The sequence below is a fragment of the Branchiostoma belcheri genome, unplaced genomic scaffold (genome assembly GCF_001625305.1).
Source record: "Branchiostoma belcheri isolate BF01 breed outbred unplaced genomic scaffold, Haploidv18h27 scaffold14, whole genome shotgun sequence".
In the NCBI taxonomy this organism is placed as follows: domain Eukaryota; kingdom Metazoa; phylum Chordata; class Leptocardii; order Amphioxiformes; family Branchiostomatidae; genus Branchiostoma; species Branchiostoma belcheri.
In genome coordinates, this window is record NW_017802824.1 from 2,826,917 (window position 1) to 2,844,631 (window position 17,715).

The 17,715-nt window shown below is 41.7% G+C and overlaps 2 protein-coding genes across 2 annotated transcripts in view; one reads left to right on the top strand and one right to left on the bottom strand.

The window, feature by feature from the left end:
- Window positions 1–7,073, bottom strand: part of LOC109464681 (ectonucleotide pyrophosphatase/phosphodiesterase family member 5-like) — an 8,570-nt gene extending 1,497 nt beyond the window's left edge. The window contains exons 1-3 of the mRNA XM_019761720.1: window positions 6,836–7,073; window positions 1,235–1,485; window positions 506–914 (exon numbers count right to left, since the gene is read on the bottom strand). Coding sequence (XP_019617279.1) covers window positions 506–914; window positions 1,235–1,485; window positions 6,836–7,016 — 841 coding nt within the window. The 5' untranslated portion in view covers window positions 7,017–7,073. The remainder of the gene's footprint in view (window positions 1–505; window positions 915–1,234; window positions 1,486–6,835) is intronic.
- Window positions 7,074–8,215: 1,142 nt separating this feature from the next.
- On the top strand, window positions 8,216–17,325 carry LOC109464680. The gene is made up of 10 exons (XM_019761719.1): window positions 8,216–8,557; window positions 9,340–9,450; window positions 10,598–10,725; window positions 11,704–11,922; window positions 12,483–12,564; window positions 13,251–13,407; window positions 14,241–14,410; window positions 14,709–14,873; window positions 15,469–15,596; window positions 17,052–17,325. The coding sequence occupies exons 1-10, from the start codon at window positions 8,316–8,318 to the stop codon at window positions 17,273–17,275; spliced, it is 1,626 nt and encodes a 541-aa protein (XP_019617278.1). The 5' UTR covers window positions 8,216–8,315; the 3' UTR covers window positions 17,276–17,325.
- Window positions 17,326–17,715: the final 390 nt, after the last annotated feature.

Sequence of the window (17,715 nt, forward strand, 5' to 3'; positions counted from 1 at the left end):
ACGTGTAAATTTGGCATGGTTTGTTTTGCATAAGATTAAACCGTCTTAAGGCGTAACGCATCGGATTTGTACAGTAAGTGCAAGCTGTGTAAGGCCGGTTTGAACCACTCACACCGGGAAGGACCTCTAGTCCTTTCGGTGTGGTGGGATCTTCAATTAACGTGCATGAGGTGTGGCTCTCCTTAAATGTGGGACCCTGAGCTTATGACGTCCCATCCGAGAGCACGTCTCTCGCTAGCTGAAGCTAAGTATTCGATTTCCACGATATGGTTACGTAATTAGATGTATTAGAGAATTAGTCAGTACAGAACACAGTTTGAGCCGTTTTCCTGTTACTCTGAAATGATTTATAGTCAGTCATATGTTCTTACGTGAGCTAGTGTCAACGGGATTTTTGCGATGTGTGTGTGGAGGGGTGTATGTTGCAGGTTAATGTATACGTAAACATCACAAATCAATTTCAGTATCAACGTATCACTGTGCTACTCCTTCCGTAATCTCTTACCGTGTGCGAGAGGCCAGATGGCTGTTACAGGTGTTGTATCCACCCACAGGTAAGTACTGGGGTCCAGGTAACGGTCCAGCTCAATCACTCGGTCCTCTGACGTCTCCGCCATCCCGTGATCACTGGTGATGATCAAGTTCATTCTTTCAAACAGCCCAGCTGATTGTAACAGCTCGACGAGGTACTCAACCGTCCGATCTATCATCTCCAAAGCTCGGTCCAACTCCGGTGAATCCGGCCCGTAGAGGTGCCCGACTTCATCCGGTTCCTCGAAGTACAGCACGCCCAGGTTTATCGGGTTTTCTTCGTCTGTGAACCACTCGATCATCGTCTCTATCCGATGCTCGTAAGGAATGGAGTCGTTGAACTCGGAAAGACTTCTGAATGGTAGACTGCCGTTGAACCTCACCTGAGGCCGGGACCATATACGAAACGATTACTCGTTACCTATTGCACTGGCCCAAATACTGACGTTCAGTTCTCTATTCGGCAAGCTTTCTTGGACGCACATTTAATTACAAAATCCTCTGATAACGTTAGCCAGCTTTTAATTCTACGTGTCTGTTCTTCTGGTATCAACTCTAAAATCATGTCAAACACACAAGACCATATGAAAGCATAAACGTGTACTTTTTCTATAATTTACAAATTGCTGCAACTTGAGCCCACCGTCATTTTGTCTTTGTCCATAAACTTATATAGATTTTCTCTGAATGAGAACAAACTCACCTCCATGCCCGGCCAGTTTAAAACGCCGCTCCTGCCCCCATGTCTCTGGTTGGTTATCCAGATGGGCTCAGCCCCGTCCCACCACCTGGGCTCGTTGTTCTTGTACATGTGGAACTGTTCGTTCAGGTCCGGATCGTACATGTTGTTGGCCACTATCCCGTGACTCTCGGCGTGCAGCCCCGTCACCAGGCTGAAGTGGTTCGGGAACGTGAAGGTGACGAAAGTGTTGTGGACCCACTTCGCACGTACACCTAATAATAAGGACATTTTGTGTAAGACTATATTAACTGAATTGCATTTCTTCCTTTCTGGTATGCCACCCCATTGAGGTTATATCTTTGTCCTCCGGGTCCCATATATATCTATATGGGTTGGACATACAGTACCATCTATATAGCGCCCTGTATATGTATAATTTGGGGGCATTTCTCGTGCAACGCATCACACCGCAGCGAAACGCAACGAATACGGAAGTAACTACGCCACCACAGGGTAAATCAAGTCAAGGATCTGTGACTTGCTTAAGGCGTGAAATTATTTGAAAATATTGTGTGAAAAATGCCAGCAGGACATGGGTTAACCTCCTTGGTTACCCATAGAAAACACAACCTATTGATAGAAAAAACAAACATTTGAAACATCCCGAATAGTAAAGACAATTATTCTTTATTGAAAAAGGAGTAGTTTGCCCGAAATGGTGCAATTCATATGCAAAGGAATAAAGGTCTTTACTTCTCGGTCCAAGGTCCAAGGCCACATGGCCATTTAAAAAAAAAATTCTAAAGCGATCGTAATACTTACACAAATGCCTCCGCCCCTGAGTAGTCGCCAAAAATACATATAAACTACTGTACATACAATATTTTATGCATATCAAAAAGGATTTCTGAATTGATAATCAGACATCAAAAGGAATCTTTACATGCATATATATGTATCAAATGTGTGGGTGCTGAGGTGAAATTATAAAAGAGACCAGGAAACAGAAAAAAATCATAAGCACTATTTGTGTATATTTTTATATGACGTGTTTACCTTTCGTTAGCACAAACAGTCCGACTGGGCCCAGGTTTAGAAATGTGACTGCTTTGCACTTTGCATAAAATAACTGATGATTTCTCCATTTCTTTTACTGATGACTTCACCGTTTTCGAGTGTGTATTTTTCTTGCACGACTGCCCCGTGTTTTCGTAGCTGCTGGTTAGTTGGCACATTTGAGAGGTCAGTGAACTGAAACAGCTTGAACACAATAAGCCTATTCGCCATTACTAGTGCGCCTGCGCGGAGTTTACTTAGCGACGAAGAATTGGAGATAAACAAACCCGCGGCCTCCATCGTCCCCAGCGCCAGCGTATGTCTCGATTTCCAGCTTACACACGGCGTTACCGGTGGTGGCCCGCCTTGGGCTGAGTTCCAACGATGTTCTGGACCTATCTTGCCTAAAATATCGCGATATCTTTATCTTCAAGTGGATTTACGGTACGTTTTTTGACGGTATCCAAGCTAGCGCTAGCGCCTAATTAGTTATGCATGCCCCCCTCCCCCATTCTGCACGCCTTCCGTCTTCACGTTTTCCGCTCAATTTTCCGGTCCAATCTCGATAAAACGACTTTTGGAATACCTTTTTTCGTGTAAGAGTGGTTATTTGTGTAAGGTAATGGTGGAATTTTTCAGTTTTAGTCGGTAAAAATTGTAAATAAACTGCATGAGCTTTGTCTTCAGAAGACCGATACACTACGTGTTCTTGTGTCACCCCAAGCACATAGAGCTTTCTAACCACAATCCTCACCGTCTCACCACGACATTATTACCGATTAAAATAATGATTTAGGAATAGTACAAGCAGTGATGACATCTATATGTTTATAAATATTTAGTGTGGTTTTCGTAGCGGGATGCATAGGGCCATGGGGGTTTTGTGCATGCAAATGCCATTGCATTAGTGCATTCAAGACTTGATGTTTTGAACGTAAATCCATCAACTTTTGGTTCAATTTTTCTCTCTTCTTCTTTTTACAGTGTTACTTTCCCGACCTCAACATGAAGCTGTGTGCAGTAGTGAATTGCAGCAATTCAACTTACCATCTAGAAAAATGGAAGAGACATGCCAAATACATGGTACAAAAAATGGACCATTTTCCTATGAGAAGAAAAAAACCTCATGCTAGGAGAAGAGGGAATAAACTTATGAACAAGCTTGAAGTCAAACCCAGATGGAATATACTAAAAATACAAGTACACTTAGGTTCTGAAATGGTTTCATGAAAGTATATTGTAACCCGCACATAAACAGTGCTGCAAATTGTAATCATGACAGATATTTTATGTACTGAATTTTGATAGTTCTGTGCAGTAATACTGCTAAACTGGTACAGACTTTTAGTCTAACAAGGGTCTGCTGTAAATAGATTCAATATGATTATCTTTTCACTTATTAACTTGAATTAGTGGAAAATAATATATTTGAACATGATGTCAAGTCATTAACACTATATTTACCACTTAAGATACCTTTTTCCGCATGCAGTTGAGAAAGCTGTGGTGAACTGGTGTAGTTGACTCCTTCGTGCCTGCACCACAGGTGCTCCCAGTGATGGTCTAAGTACTAGTACTTAAGTTTAGATCTTTTCCACTGACTGTTGACCATAAGATCAGGTGTATGTAGAGAACTCCAGTCATTTACACTACTTACACCAAACACCTGACCCCTGCGTTTGGATCTTGAAAGTGGAATATTTAATTTGTAACTACTCTCTTGTTGTTTTTCTGACCAAACACAAGAAAAACAAGTCAGTTAACTGCATCGACAGTACGACATACTCACTCACATTCACTATCCGGTTTATTGTCTAAATACTAAATAATATTTGCAAGACAGCATAGGTTGTACGATGGCGATTACTAGATTACTGTAAACATTCACATTGTGATAGAAAACATACAAGCACCGTTAAACATAAACTTACTGTGTTAACACACAAACAGCTCTGCAATCAAAGTGATGTAGAAAATATAATGCCACAGCACTTGGCTCAGATAGTTGATGAAGACAGATATAGTTGAAAACTCAAAGGAGAACAGTTTTTTTTAAATAAAATATGTAACTTACCAACTCAGATAACCTTTCAATTACTATTTCCCTGGACACTGATTGTACTGTTACATACATGTATATACTATAAAGAAAACAAAACAAGCACCATTTTGATATTTTTCTTATTCCCATATCTCTCTATATGTGGACAGCACTTAATGAATGGTGCATAGGAAATATGATATTAAATATACAATGCCATATATGTTGAGAAAGACCTGTACACTAACACAAGTATTACTGGCAACATGCAACAATCCTTTACTAAACACAAGGTTCTTCAAAGAAAATTAATGCCATGGTTGCTTGAATACTACTGTTATGTCTTGGGTTCTGTATCCTGGGTCTGTGGACAAGTTCGTCTCCGCGGCCAAGACAGTGTGGACTAAGGAGGTAAGATGTGCCTAGTCGTTTGAGGAAGCAATTTCTGTCTGCAGTTGGGGTAATATGGTGGTAAGGGACTTCGCTTACCCATTCAAAGTCGAAGTAGGAGTATGTTTTCTCCTCATCATAGTCGCCCGACAGCCGTTTACGTAGTATGGGAGGCACAGGGCCGGCTCGCTAAACTCATGATCAGTGCTGGGCCGATTTTTAAGTGCGGGGGGAGGGGCATCCTTTGACGTCGTCCTTCGGTTCGACGAACTACCCTTCCGTGAAGCCCACCGGGCCGAGAATAGGTGAGTTTTTTATTCTTGACTATAATTCTTGACATTCACAACTGAACCTGCTGCTGTCTTCGGCGAATTCGGCAACCGCGTCGTGATTCTTTTAAGCATACGAAGTTGTATGCGCCTTGAAGTTGTAGGCTTTTCCCCCTGGACGTGACTCGCGGAAACGCCTTGAAAACCGGCAGTTACCGGCAGTCTAACCTCAACCAAGAAACGTCTGTCATCTTTGCCGTCCAATAAGATATAAAATCTCCACTTACGGCCCGGGTAAACTCATTTTTTTTAGCTACGTAGCGGGATTCGACACCCGCGCTCGCTGTGTCGCGGGGCGACGCGGTTTTGTTTATCTCTCAAAATGGCGGATATTACCCATCATGCATTTCGCGCCGGTAATGGCGAATAGGCTTATTGCCACGCAACAACAACTTGCTAAGGATCTATTCAACAGGTGGCTGCATGGGCCCGGCGTTGAGCCAAATCCTTGAGCTGCCACATACGTATACGTGAGAGGTCAGGTGTTTAGGGCTAGGCTTAGGGTTGGCATGGTCTTAGAGTTATTAGGGTTAGGGTTGGTATCATTGTCCAGGGCTAGATACGACGGTGAAGGTTAGACATCCAGATAATAAGATACGCCAAAAAGCAGTTACTCAGGCAACTGGATATGATTCAGTTGGAAACGGTCAGACGTTTCAGGTAGCATCCACTCCTTTTGCATCCACTGTATTTTTCCTCTGGTCTCTCAGTCACTGACGAAAGGTAGTGGATGCTACCTGAAACGTCCGTTTCAAAAATCATCTCCAGTTGCATGAGTAACTGCTTTTTGGCGTTCAGGGCTAGGGTTAGACTTACGATTAGGGTTACCTTAGGTTAAGTCTCCCACATATCACGACCAACCCCCTCCCACCCCTTGTCTCAAGTATACTGGAAACCCCCAAGCAGTGCCGGAGTCATGTATTTGGCAGGGTCATGTATTTGGCTTGAGACCGGGCTCAGGAGTGACGTAACTGTGCGTTCGATACAAGATTAAATGTCAAATTCATGACATTGACCGCATTTGCAACATTTCTTCAAAATGTTCACTAAGACCTTGCCATGCGATGCCTAGATAAGTCTGTATAAATCATTGCTGTTGGAATGTGGCATCAACACAAAACGAGCACCACGCCATTCAATGCAGCACACTACTAAAATATTGGTCGAGCGCCATTCTAGATATCGATCACACAAGCTTACCTTCAGCGCTTTCAATACAAACAAACAAAAGACAAACTAAGAATAGTCGCAATCACTTTGTAAGTACAGTCTAGAAGCTACATACATATACCCAAAGAACTAAGCGCTTCTAGCTCCATTTGAATGATGTAACATGCCCGTCAAATAGATATAGAAGTCACAACACTCCAACTAATTTTGCTCATTTTACATACATATCGTAATACATTGTACTAGTCGCCGTATGGGAGGGGGGGGCGCACTACAAACCACTCTGATTTTATTGTTATGTATGTATCTGGCGTTACAAAATAAATTGTACTTGAGTGTAACGTCACACTGTCCAATGTCAATAATTGTTCAAACTTTTTATGTCATCTAGGGAATACGATGTAGCTGAAATAGTATGTAAATTTGTTCATATATATAAAAAAAGAGAGATCTTGTCGAAATAGATATAATATGTAGTACTAGTACATGTTCTTCCTACCATACCTCAGTCATCTAACGTATAGTGCATTTAGTCCATGTGGGGCGTGATTATGCAATTAAGTTCATTGTCATTGTCAATAAAAAGGTGCATGTGTATGCGCTAAACCACGTACATATGCAACACAAGCCACGCACCTGTCTGTATAAGGTAGCTGAGGCAGGGCAGCTGCACCCTGTCCGGACTCCTGTCCAGGTAGTCGTACCGGAACCCGTCAAACGAGACCAGCAGCAGGAGCGGCCCGTCATGGACAGACCCTGTCCGTCCGCCCAACATCAGCAGAACAAACACGGCCACAAACACACGAGCGGACGCCATGTTAGAGACACACACACACGCACATACACAGCTACTTCAGTACTAGCTTATCACCGACCAAACTAGAGCGGAACAGGATATAGGACGTCAAATATAAACACGGAACTTTCAACATGATGGGTTTTCAATACACAGACAGTCGTCTGCGGTTTAGTACAATCGGAGGCGACATCTGCAGTGCTATACGGATCCGTTCTGTTGTAGCAGACCTCGATAATAGTATGGGATAGCAAGAACCAAAAGATATTTTGTCTACCGACAGTGACAGGCTGTATTTATACAATGGGAGTTAACTCGATGTTCAAGGCATCCAATACAATTTCAGGGCGGCAAAACTAGATTTTCGAAGTCAATCTTCTGGTCTATTCCGTAGCATAGCCAAATATAATTTCAATCCATCCAAAGGTTCAAAAGTTATGCTGGCTACAAATGTGCGGAAATATAAACACACAGACAGACAGACACAAACATACACACACACATACAGGCCAAAACAATGCCTCCATTTTTTATGGAGGTAATAATGAGAGTGACCAAATATTAACCGTTAACAAAATGGCACCCCACACAATACATGCAGGTATGCTTGGATCGCGCGAAACATATAGAAACTTTAGAGACTAAACATTGCAGCTAAAAGTCTGAATTGCCTCAGTATTTACAGTCCTTTGTGGTCGTTTGAAATACACAAATTGTCCATTTTCCTCATCACTAATTATTGATTTTTATATACAAGACATTAGCATCTCTTAATGCTACAGATAATTACATACTAAAACTCATAGCTTAAATAGCTTAAGGTAGACTGATTACAAGATAAGTACAGGGTAAACATCAGATATGAAGGTTCGAAACAAACATGCAGAAAATTTGTTTACGGTTCAGAGTTCACTGTCTCTTGTTGAGAATGTCTACAAGGTATGGAATGGGAGACTTGCAGTCTGTTGTTCCGACAGAGAGGTGTGTTGAGTTTCTGCTTGTTGTGAGTGGCCCGACCAGATATTTCACCCCTCGACCTCGGAAGCCACATGACTTGATATAGATCTGTATCTAAAGGATCTGAACGAATCCCAGAAATATTGCAGAACTATGGATTTACAAAAGCAAGTGTCTACTGCGAGCCAACCCATTACCCCCCTCCCCACCAGCCAACCATTACCCCCCCCCCGGAAAATTATCGTACAGTCCATTATTGTTGTTAAACACCGTGACTGTTGAGAAGGGCAAACGTGAGATTACTCGTAGTGCCTTTGACGATCGTGCTTTTCCGTGTTAACTCCCAGACGCACAAACACAGGAATGCGGAGTACAGCTATGTCGACGCTTCACAGGAGGCGAGCATACGTCCCGATTCTGGTGTCGTTTGTCGCGGGAATGGTGACTCAGATGTTCTTCAACTCGTATGAAGTCAGCATGTTCGAGGGTTGGCCCGCCATAACGCCATACACCTGTCCGGTAAGGTTTCAGGTTATGGGGAACTGTTCGTGCGTGGATCTGCAGTCTCAGCTGTCCAAGTGCCATCAGACAAAGTTCATCACACAGTAAGTATTATTTGAAGAAGAAGAAGGTCTCCCGTGCCCTTATGGGTTTTGGGGGTATTTTAGTGTGTTTTTAGGCTTTTTTATTGGGGTTTCTCTTTTGCGTTTTAGCCAACCAAACGTTGGGTTTGGTGGGAAAAAAAATTCAGTGCAAAAGAGAAACCCCAATAAAAAAGCCTAAAAACACACTAAAAATACCCCCAAAACCCAAACCTCTGCTTGGAGAGTAGCCCATATCCATTTCGTGCCCTTATGCAGAGCGTAACGCATGGTGGTGCCCATATCCATTTCTGTAGCCCTTGGGCGACACACAGTTGTACAATGCACTGCAGCAGGTACCGGTGGCTAGTCCGCTGGTAGTGCTGTGTGTTTGACCTTCCCACACCCTTTCTCTTATGTGTCAAGTTGAGTGTCAAGCTGAGAGAAAGAAGTGTGTACCATTTTTTAAGTCTTTGGTATGACCCGGCCGGGGATTGAACTCACGACCTCCCGGTTACAAAGCGAGCACTCTACCAATTGAGCTATTGCACCGGCATTATTTGTGTGACCACGCATATTGTGTGACCTAACCAACCTGTTAGTAACTCTTCTAAACTAGCTTTCAGCCACACAGAAGTGCACGATTTTTTACAGAGACCTGGGTTACAGACCTGGGTTACAGACCTGGGTTACAAACTTCCTGACAATAACAGTATTTCAATGACAATGTTCACTTAAACATCTTTACAGATTTCTCCTGATAGTACAAAATGCTTATGTCGGTTATGTCGCTTCTAATGATACAGGTTCAAGACATGCCACGTCCCGATACAGAAGACCAAGACTGGCGCCAAGGGTCCAAAGAAAATATTTTTAGACTGTGGAGCGAATGTCGCCTCCAGCGTTCAACTATTCAGGTAGCCTGCATTTGACACTACTTTTACGTAGCGAGATTATGACATTGGTACATGAACGTGGTGTTGCTAGACTAAGATATTTGTGTAGCCAGATTTAAACGTTGGATTTAGACATTTGTATTGAACAACGCAAAAGCCTTTTAGCTTGTTGACCTGAATTTATTTACATTACGTAACGTTATACGAGCTTTTTCTCCCGCCTGGACAATGCACATCGTGGTTGTGTCAGTCTCGCATTTCAATTCAGCCCATTCGCTGTTGAATTGAACACAGCCCTAGCTTTGCTGAGCACAACTTGTCTTTTATGATATTGGAACGCATGAATGATGAATGTTGATGAAGTCGAACTTTTGAATAACGTTTGACTTTCTCACCGTGGCGGCCATGATAGAACTAACAAGTATTATGCTTTTTAAAAAAACACAGGCGACGACATTGTGTTTATATGTTCTTGATACATCGTTCTTTTCATATACGTACATTAGCAAGAAACCAGAATTTATGCTACAGTACTAGTACTAGTCACTCTGGGTGACGGATAGCCATAATTAATTTGTCAAGCCCGACAGCTCCGTGGGCGAGCACAGGTTTATGTTACCTGAGGATAACCTATACCTAAGGGTAACCTATACCTGAGGGTAACCTACACCACTAGTTTAGGTTACAGTTATACCTAGCTACCCAATAGCTGGAACTTTGTGAAACCAGATACTGCTAGGGGGCGGAGCTTTCATCCTTTCTAGCTCTCAGGGTTATAAGATACACAAACTACTCAAGGCCATTTACATCAGATTTAACACACATTACAGTCTTGACTTCCCGTGTACTTGGACCACTTCATGTGGGTGCAGTTCTTGCATTGCCTCAAGACCCCACTTGTTTCAACATGATTTATTCCACTTAATATTAAATATATATATTTGAAGTATGCTTAACGTATTATAGTTATTCCCTGTTTTGTGTATTATTATATATTGCCGTAACTGACTGCGTAATATTCTATTGTAGTACATGTCTTTTCACATATACATTGTTGTCTTTTTGTATAGGCGAGGGCAACTTGTAAAGGTGCGTACTCACCTGTTTTGCCCTCCCTTTTACTTTGTGGAAAATACCAATAAACAAATAAACATGTTCACCATTGCAGGGAAACGTACCCAGGCGGACATGACTACGCCATTCATTCGTTCGAACTGGACGGACGGTTACGGCCGTACTTCGCTCCGTACTCAAACCACGAGTTGCACTGTCCAACTGCTGTCTCGGACACAGACGGTATTCTAGCATTTGAAAAGAAACTAGAAGTGGGAGATTGCATACCTCCGTGAAATATTTGTGAAACATTTTCTATGTTCATTCATTGCTGTGGATTTTTCTGTCTACCTGCACCTCTCTGTTTCTTTTTATTTTTCCCACTTCAGCCGACTAAATTCCTTCTCTGGCATGTTCTGGGACTTAACTTAACTATTTCTGACTGTTTGTAGTCATCACTTCCTTCCAACTGGACCTTCCTGTCAAGCAGGTTTTTCACTTTGCACACGTGGTAAGTACGTCTGTCCGACTCTAAAACCATCTTTACAATGATCTACATTTTCTTATTTACCCTCCATGATAATGGTTTTCAGTCTGGATAATGTTTTTGTGTATATTTCAAGGCAGGTGGGATATAAGGGATTGTGTTGGTCAAGTTTGGGCCCCTAGTGATTGACCTTGGTACTGCAGAAGAATTAAAAAAAAAAATATCGTTGGCGCTTGATGGTCTGTGGATGTGATGTTAGGATAGCATATAGTTGTTGACGTAAGGGTTTAGTTTATGACGTAAGAATTTGTACCGCTAAAGTATGAATTTAGGCCCCCTAGATGTCTGTTAGCTGTTAGCTCATATATTGATGTCGATAGTAGTTTGTAGTAATATTTGTATGCAGTTTTGTAGTATTGTTGTCTTACTGCCACACATTGTACCAATGTACAATTGTTGAGCAATATAGTTCATTCAATGATAGTACAATGTTGAACTTTATTCCAACACAAAGATTACACAGATATAAAATTTTCAACGACCACTGTCGCCTTCATCAGGATAAGTAATGACCAATCATTTCAAAACGTAATTATATATCTCGCGAGAGTTACGGTTACAGATCTTATTCACTTGATCTCTGTGTAATCTTTGTGTTGGAATAAAGTTCAACATTTTGCTATAATGACTACCAACACAGATGAACTTTCATAATACTTCATTCATGCTTTTAGGAGAGATGACGGCGTTTTCGGAATCGGCCTGGTCGCCAGACAAGGGGAAGAACAACGGCGTAGACATGCAGTGGGGAGGGGGGTCTCTGTTCGTCAGTGAGGACGAGAAACAGGACACGGACACAGGCGGGCACAGAAAACTCTCCCACCGCAGACCGGTGCCAACGGTCGACCTGTCCCGGTGGATACAGGCCAACTTTGCAGTAGAGGATGACATAGGTATGGCTGTTGATTGTCTTATGTTACAAACGTTTTAAATAGACCATACGAGTTTATACTTTACCTCAGCATAATAAAAGCTGAATCCAAGGACAATATACGAGACCATGTCCTTGCTGAAACCACGTTTCAGAATCTATATCACTAGTATTAGGCTTGACATGAAATAGAACAACCACCTGCACCTAACCTACCAGTAGGTTAGTTTCTACCAGACTAACTACGCTGGCTATATATAGGAGAATATTTGTCAGGGGAGTTTGGCCGCCTGAAAAAACTACCTCCCCGCGGCCGGACTCCTTTTGGCCAATTTTGCTCTCTTTTTGCCGAATTCTACGATCCGTATTCCCGTAGAAAGGCCTGGTGGAGGCTACCAGTAGGTTGCTAGTACAGTACATGCAGCCTTTACATGTACGTAAGATGGTGATATCATTAATTAGGGAACAACACTTTTAAGTTCATGATGTCCTTTTCAACGTACATGTTCAAATAATCACAAATCAGCGTGAATTAGAAGCTAGGAGAGCAGCACACCGAATTTTCACTGTTCTATTCTGTAGTGTTCAAACTCGACGTCGAAGGAGCAGAGTACGCCATCCTGAAGAAGATGCTGAAAGACGGCACATTCCGATGGATTGACAAGTAGGTATTAATATCACACATTTTAAGTGTAAAAAATGGTATTAAGTAGGTATGTAACGCTTTGACAAAATCCCGCAGATCAAAAGCCTTGAGCCAGTTGAGGATTCATTCACCACATCCAAAAACATCTTTACGGATTTCATTTTTATATCGAAAATATCGAATACAAAATTCAGTTGTCTTGAAAAGGAAAAGTCTGACGTAGATCCTTACCTTTGGTTGGAAATTCTGTCACATCAAATTAGCAAAATTGTACGGCGACCTACCACGAATTTGACCATGCACGGCATTACTAAGGACAAGGAACATACATTGTGTGAATTGGGTTAATGTTTTGGTTAATGTTTTCTCGTTTAACGTAATACTATGATGTATGTGAAGCTCAAGGTGGGGTCGTGTGGCGTAGCGACAGAGTGCGCGACTCGGAACCTATAGATCCCGGGTTCGAGTCCTGGCATGCCACCGATCTTGTGCCCTTGGGAAAGGCACTTTACACGACTTTCCTCACTTCGCTCAGGTGAAAATAAGTATTGTCCTGTCATGTATTTGTCCCCTGTATTGGTGGCGGCATTAATATAAGTTGAAAAAACTTGAGTGTGCCGTCACCACGTCTGGTGATTACATATTGGAATAAAAAAAAAGCTCTAGTGGATTATGATGCCAGTTTGTCGTTGTTTAATCTGCAGGTTTTATGGTGAGTTCCATCCCTGGCAACCAACCGGACTCAGCTGGAGCGAAAAGGACCAGTTGATGGACGAGTTAGCGAAGAAGAAGATCACTCAGCTGTCCTGGGCGGCAGAGGAGCAGGATTATCAGGATATAGAAGAGTTGCACCAATCAAAGGTTTGGAAAAAATACACAGATGTAAATGACTTGAATTCCTTGTTCGATATCTCCTTTTTACAGTGACAGTTTCTTTCCTCGTATGGCCAGGCTTTGGAATTCCCTCCCTGACAAGTGTTTCCCACCAACCTACAATCTACAGGCTTTCAAATCAAACGTTCACCGCCATCTCTTGACATAGCCATGTTTCTCTCATCTTTCTAGTTCAATGCCGACAAGTGGTCGTATAGGCCTTGCATTGAGCCACTCCGTTAAAAAAAAGACTAAAACTATCATCACAGTTCCCTGTCGAAACTATGTCGTACCAAAAAAACACGTATTCGTGAAAATGAAACCATCACAAATGTTTAAAGTTTTGCAGTATTCAAATCTCAGGTTGCGCCGTTTCCAACCTTCTTCAGGCAGAATGACCACACACGTGACCTCCATACAATTACTTTATTTACTATCTAGAGTTTAGAGTTCATAACTGCCGCTGGTCACTATGGGACTGGGTCCCCTTTACAGGACCAGGATTTGTGTACGTTTAAAGCGATACAATGCAAGATTTTCACTATTTTAAACGTTGTTTTACCTGTGTTCATAATGACATTTTGAGAGTAAAAGATCAACGTCGTTGTGCCGCAAAAACGTGTTGGAAAACTGCCAACTACTCGGCGCTAGCGCGGATCGCGGCCATGTTGTTGGTTTACATTCTTTTTAGGAGCTTTTGGGCCTGACGTAACTTATTCTCGCGCTGCAATGAGTCAAAGCGAAATAGGGACGCTAATATATATAGTTTGGCGCAAAAATCTTGATATCGCTTTAAAAATAATCCGTGTAATTTTGCCTAGGTCCCCCGTGGAACCAGCGGCATAGCCGGGACTGTCTACCGGTCGTGTGGGTTTGGTAGCCCGTCAGTTCCCGGCCGTGTCTCCCTGGTCATAGAGGTGGGCATGAACGCCAAGATGGCGCACAGACTCATCGAAACCATCCGAGCTTACAGAGTTTACATACCACTCAGGTATGGAAAATAATTATATTTCAAGAGTACTACAAGATGCTAATGCAAGGCAATATTATCGTGATCATCATCATAGCTTATCATCATTATCGTGATTAAATATACTGTTTCAGTTTCTTGTCACATGAAAAGTTTATTTAATGTTTTAATGTCAAGAAATAAGTACGGATATCATTGCCTCATGCACAGTACCTGTACCACTCTCTCTATACATGTGGATGCTACTAGTATCTTGAGTAACTGTTTTTAGCATATATCTCTAGTTGCTTGAGTAATTGTTTTCTTGTGGATTTCTTAGCGTATTTGTGTACGGAGACTTTGCCGAGATTTTCCCCGAGATGGTCCTGAACTGGTCCCTGAACCACACCGTCGGTGTCCGGGAGGGGCATCCGTACCCGCCGGGACACTTCGACATCATCAACCCGAGATGGATCCGTACAAACCTCATCATCAGTGTGCTCCGGTCAGTTTTTAAATATGAAAGTTTATTGCAAATACATACCCGAGTGCTAATTGCAGTTACAACAACATGTACATGTATCAAAAAAGAAAATACTACGTCTAACATCATACTACATTCTACTATGTTTGCTGGGTTTGACACTTTGACTTCTTAAGAGGCAATGAAGGACGAATTTATCCACTTCTATAATATGTTGGTTCTTTGATGTTAGTAGTAAAATTGTTTTCTCGTGGTAGGGGACAGTAGGAAAGTAAGGGACCATTTTGGACACAGTGGTAAATAATAGTAAATAAAAACTCCTTTGGCTTCTGTACCTAAGCGTCCATTGCGTTATATGCAAATATACATGTTATTTACTACCTTTTCTTAATTGCTTTGTTCACATATATTTTCTGAGGACTGGCCAAAAAGTAATAGTTATCTAGGCCCTCACCTTTTACACGTAAAAAATAAAAGCAACATCAGCAGATACAAAATTGTGAAACAATGATGAAGAGAATGTAGAATGACCCAAGATATCACATAGTTGTGAAAGAAATCACGATTTCTCGTATCATGATTCTTACTGTTTTTCACATTTCCGATGGTACTTCAGTCTCCATGAGCTTGGTCTTCAGCCGGCCTTCTACCTCCCGGCCAGGACCGGTAGGGACATCACCGGCGCTGCAGAACAGAGGAACCTGCGTGTGGTCTACCCAACCGCACGGTTTCCACCGACGAAAGGTAGGTCTCATGCAAGTTCATCTGTGTTGGTAGTCATCATCATTTTCAGTACCCCGCGAGGGGTGCCGTTAGGGGGGAGAGGAGGCCATCCCGGCCCGGAACGACTCAACGTTGGGAGCCATAACTACCGGGCCGGGCAAGGAGTTCCACTGTGGAATAGTAAAGGGAAATAAAGACAATCTGTAGGTGTCTGTGCGTGTGTTTATCGGCCGGTATTTAAGTGACTCCCTCGGGGTACGCCCCTGTGTGGACTGCAAAAACTGCCAGTTTATAAGTGTTGATCATGATCATAGTAGTAATCATAGTAAAATGTTGAACTTCATTTCAACACAAAGATTACACAGAGATAAAATTTTCAGCGACCACTGTCGCCTTCATCAGGATAATTTACTGACCAATCAACTTCTAAACGTAATCTTGCGAGAGTTATGGTTACAGACACGTGACCTTATTCACACATCATTGATTATCCTGATGAAGGCGACATGGTCGTTGAAAATTAAATCTCTGTGTAATGCTTAGGCCATGTTGATTTGATTATATGGATGACATCCGCGCGCGCATGAATTTTCGGCCGTTTCCAAAAAAAAAAGTTTTCAACCATACTGTAAATCGTACAAAACAGTTGCAAAATGAGCAAAAATATACCATAAGTTACAAAAAAATTTAATAAAAACTATACCAATGTCGTAGAATGCCAAAATCAAACGAAAAAAGACGAAATTGTAAAGAAATGAACTTGAAGACTAGATTATTCGCCAAACCATATTCTGTGCCATTTGCTCAACCCTCATGACCACGTAGATTTCATAATGAAAAGAACTTTTTTTTTGCAAAACGCATCAGTTTTGGGGCTCCCGGAGGATGTCATCCATTTTATCAAATCAACATGGCCTTATGTTGGAATAAAGTTCAACGTTTTACTAAAGGTATAGGTCTGTGTACGTCAAAACAAAACAAAACAAAACAAAACAAGTACCTACATGGAGATGTCATTTTGCACAACAATAAAGGATCATAAAGTTATAGACCTTTTGGAGGGGACATGAAGCCGAAAGTTACCTCACGGAGCGACGTTTTAAAACATTTGAAGAACGTCTTAGTTGTTAGTACAAGTAAGGAGCACTGTTACATATATATATGATCATGAGGACCCAAATCAGCCGTTCTTGACTCAATTGCAATGTATACTAACCCCGATATATAACAATCATTGGCAACGTTTGCAGTCTTGGCTGCCTTTCAATCGGACCAATGATATATATATATAATATATATATTTATATACGTAAGACCCTGAATAGGTATCAACAACTTGTGCAGATCTAATACCATAGCATGATAAAGATAAACTATCGTCCACCTTTTTTGTATGCACCAATACTGCAACTGTTTTCCTTTGTCATACATTAAAACAATACAACTTATACAAGGGCTCTTTTTTTTCACATTCAGGAACGCTGCTCACCTACAACAACTACTACTACTACCGAGACGTGGAGCGGGTGCCCAAAGCTTTACGCATGATTAGTACAGCTTTAGGTCAGAATGGAGGTATCCTGAGCCTCAACTCCGATCACCCTGATAGTTACATGATGTCAGTGTTCCTTCTGGACTATCTAGTGGAGAACTCTGGTTTCCAGCTGGTTGGAATTAATGACTGTATTGCAGGGGTTTGAAAAGGTAGCCACACTCGTTTCCGGCAGGAAGAATCAATGTAATTATTTGTAAAGCAATTCAAATGTAGCCTGGGTGCCAGGCCCATAGCACACTGGACACAAAGTAGCTCACCCAGTGTGCTATGGGTCTGGCACCCAGGCTAGTCAAATGTGGATGTTTAGACTTGCTGTAGCATATTAAAATGTATAATGACATGTAGTATTACAGTTAGTAAAACCCAATATTGCTGAAACTTATTTCTGAGTACCATTTATATTGTATTTGACATCAGTGTTATACATTTTGTACTCATATTGTTCCCTTTATTACAATACGCCTTTGATAGTTACATAGTTTTTATCATTAAATGACACCATACTTTGAAATTCAATCAATTGCTCTATGAGTTTGAATTACGGCCTACAAAAAATAACAATAAATTCATAATTATAAAAATTTT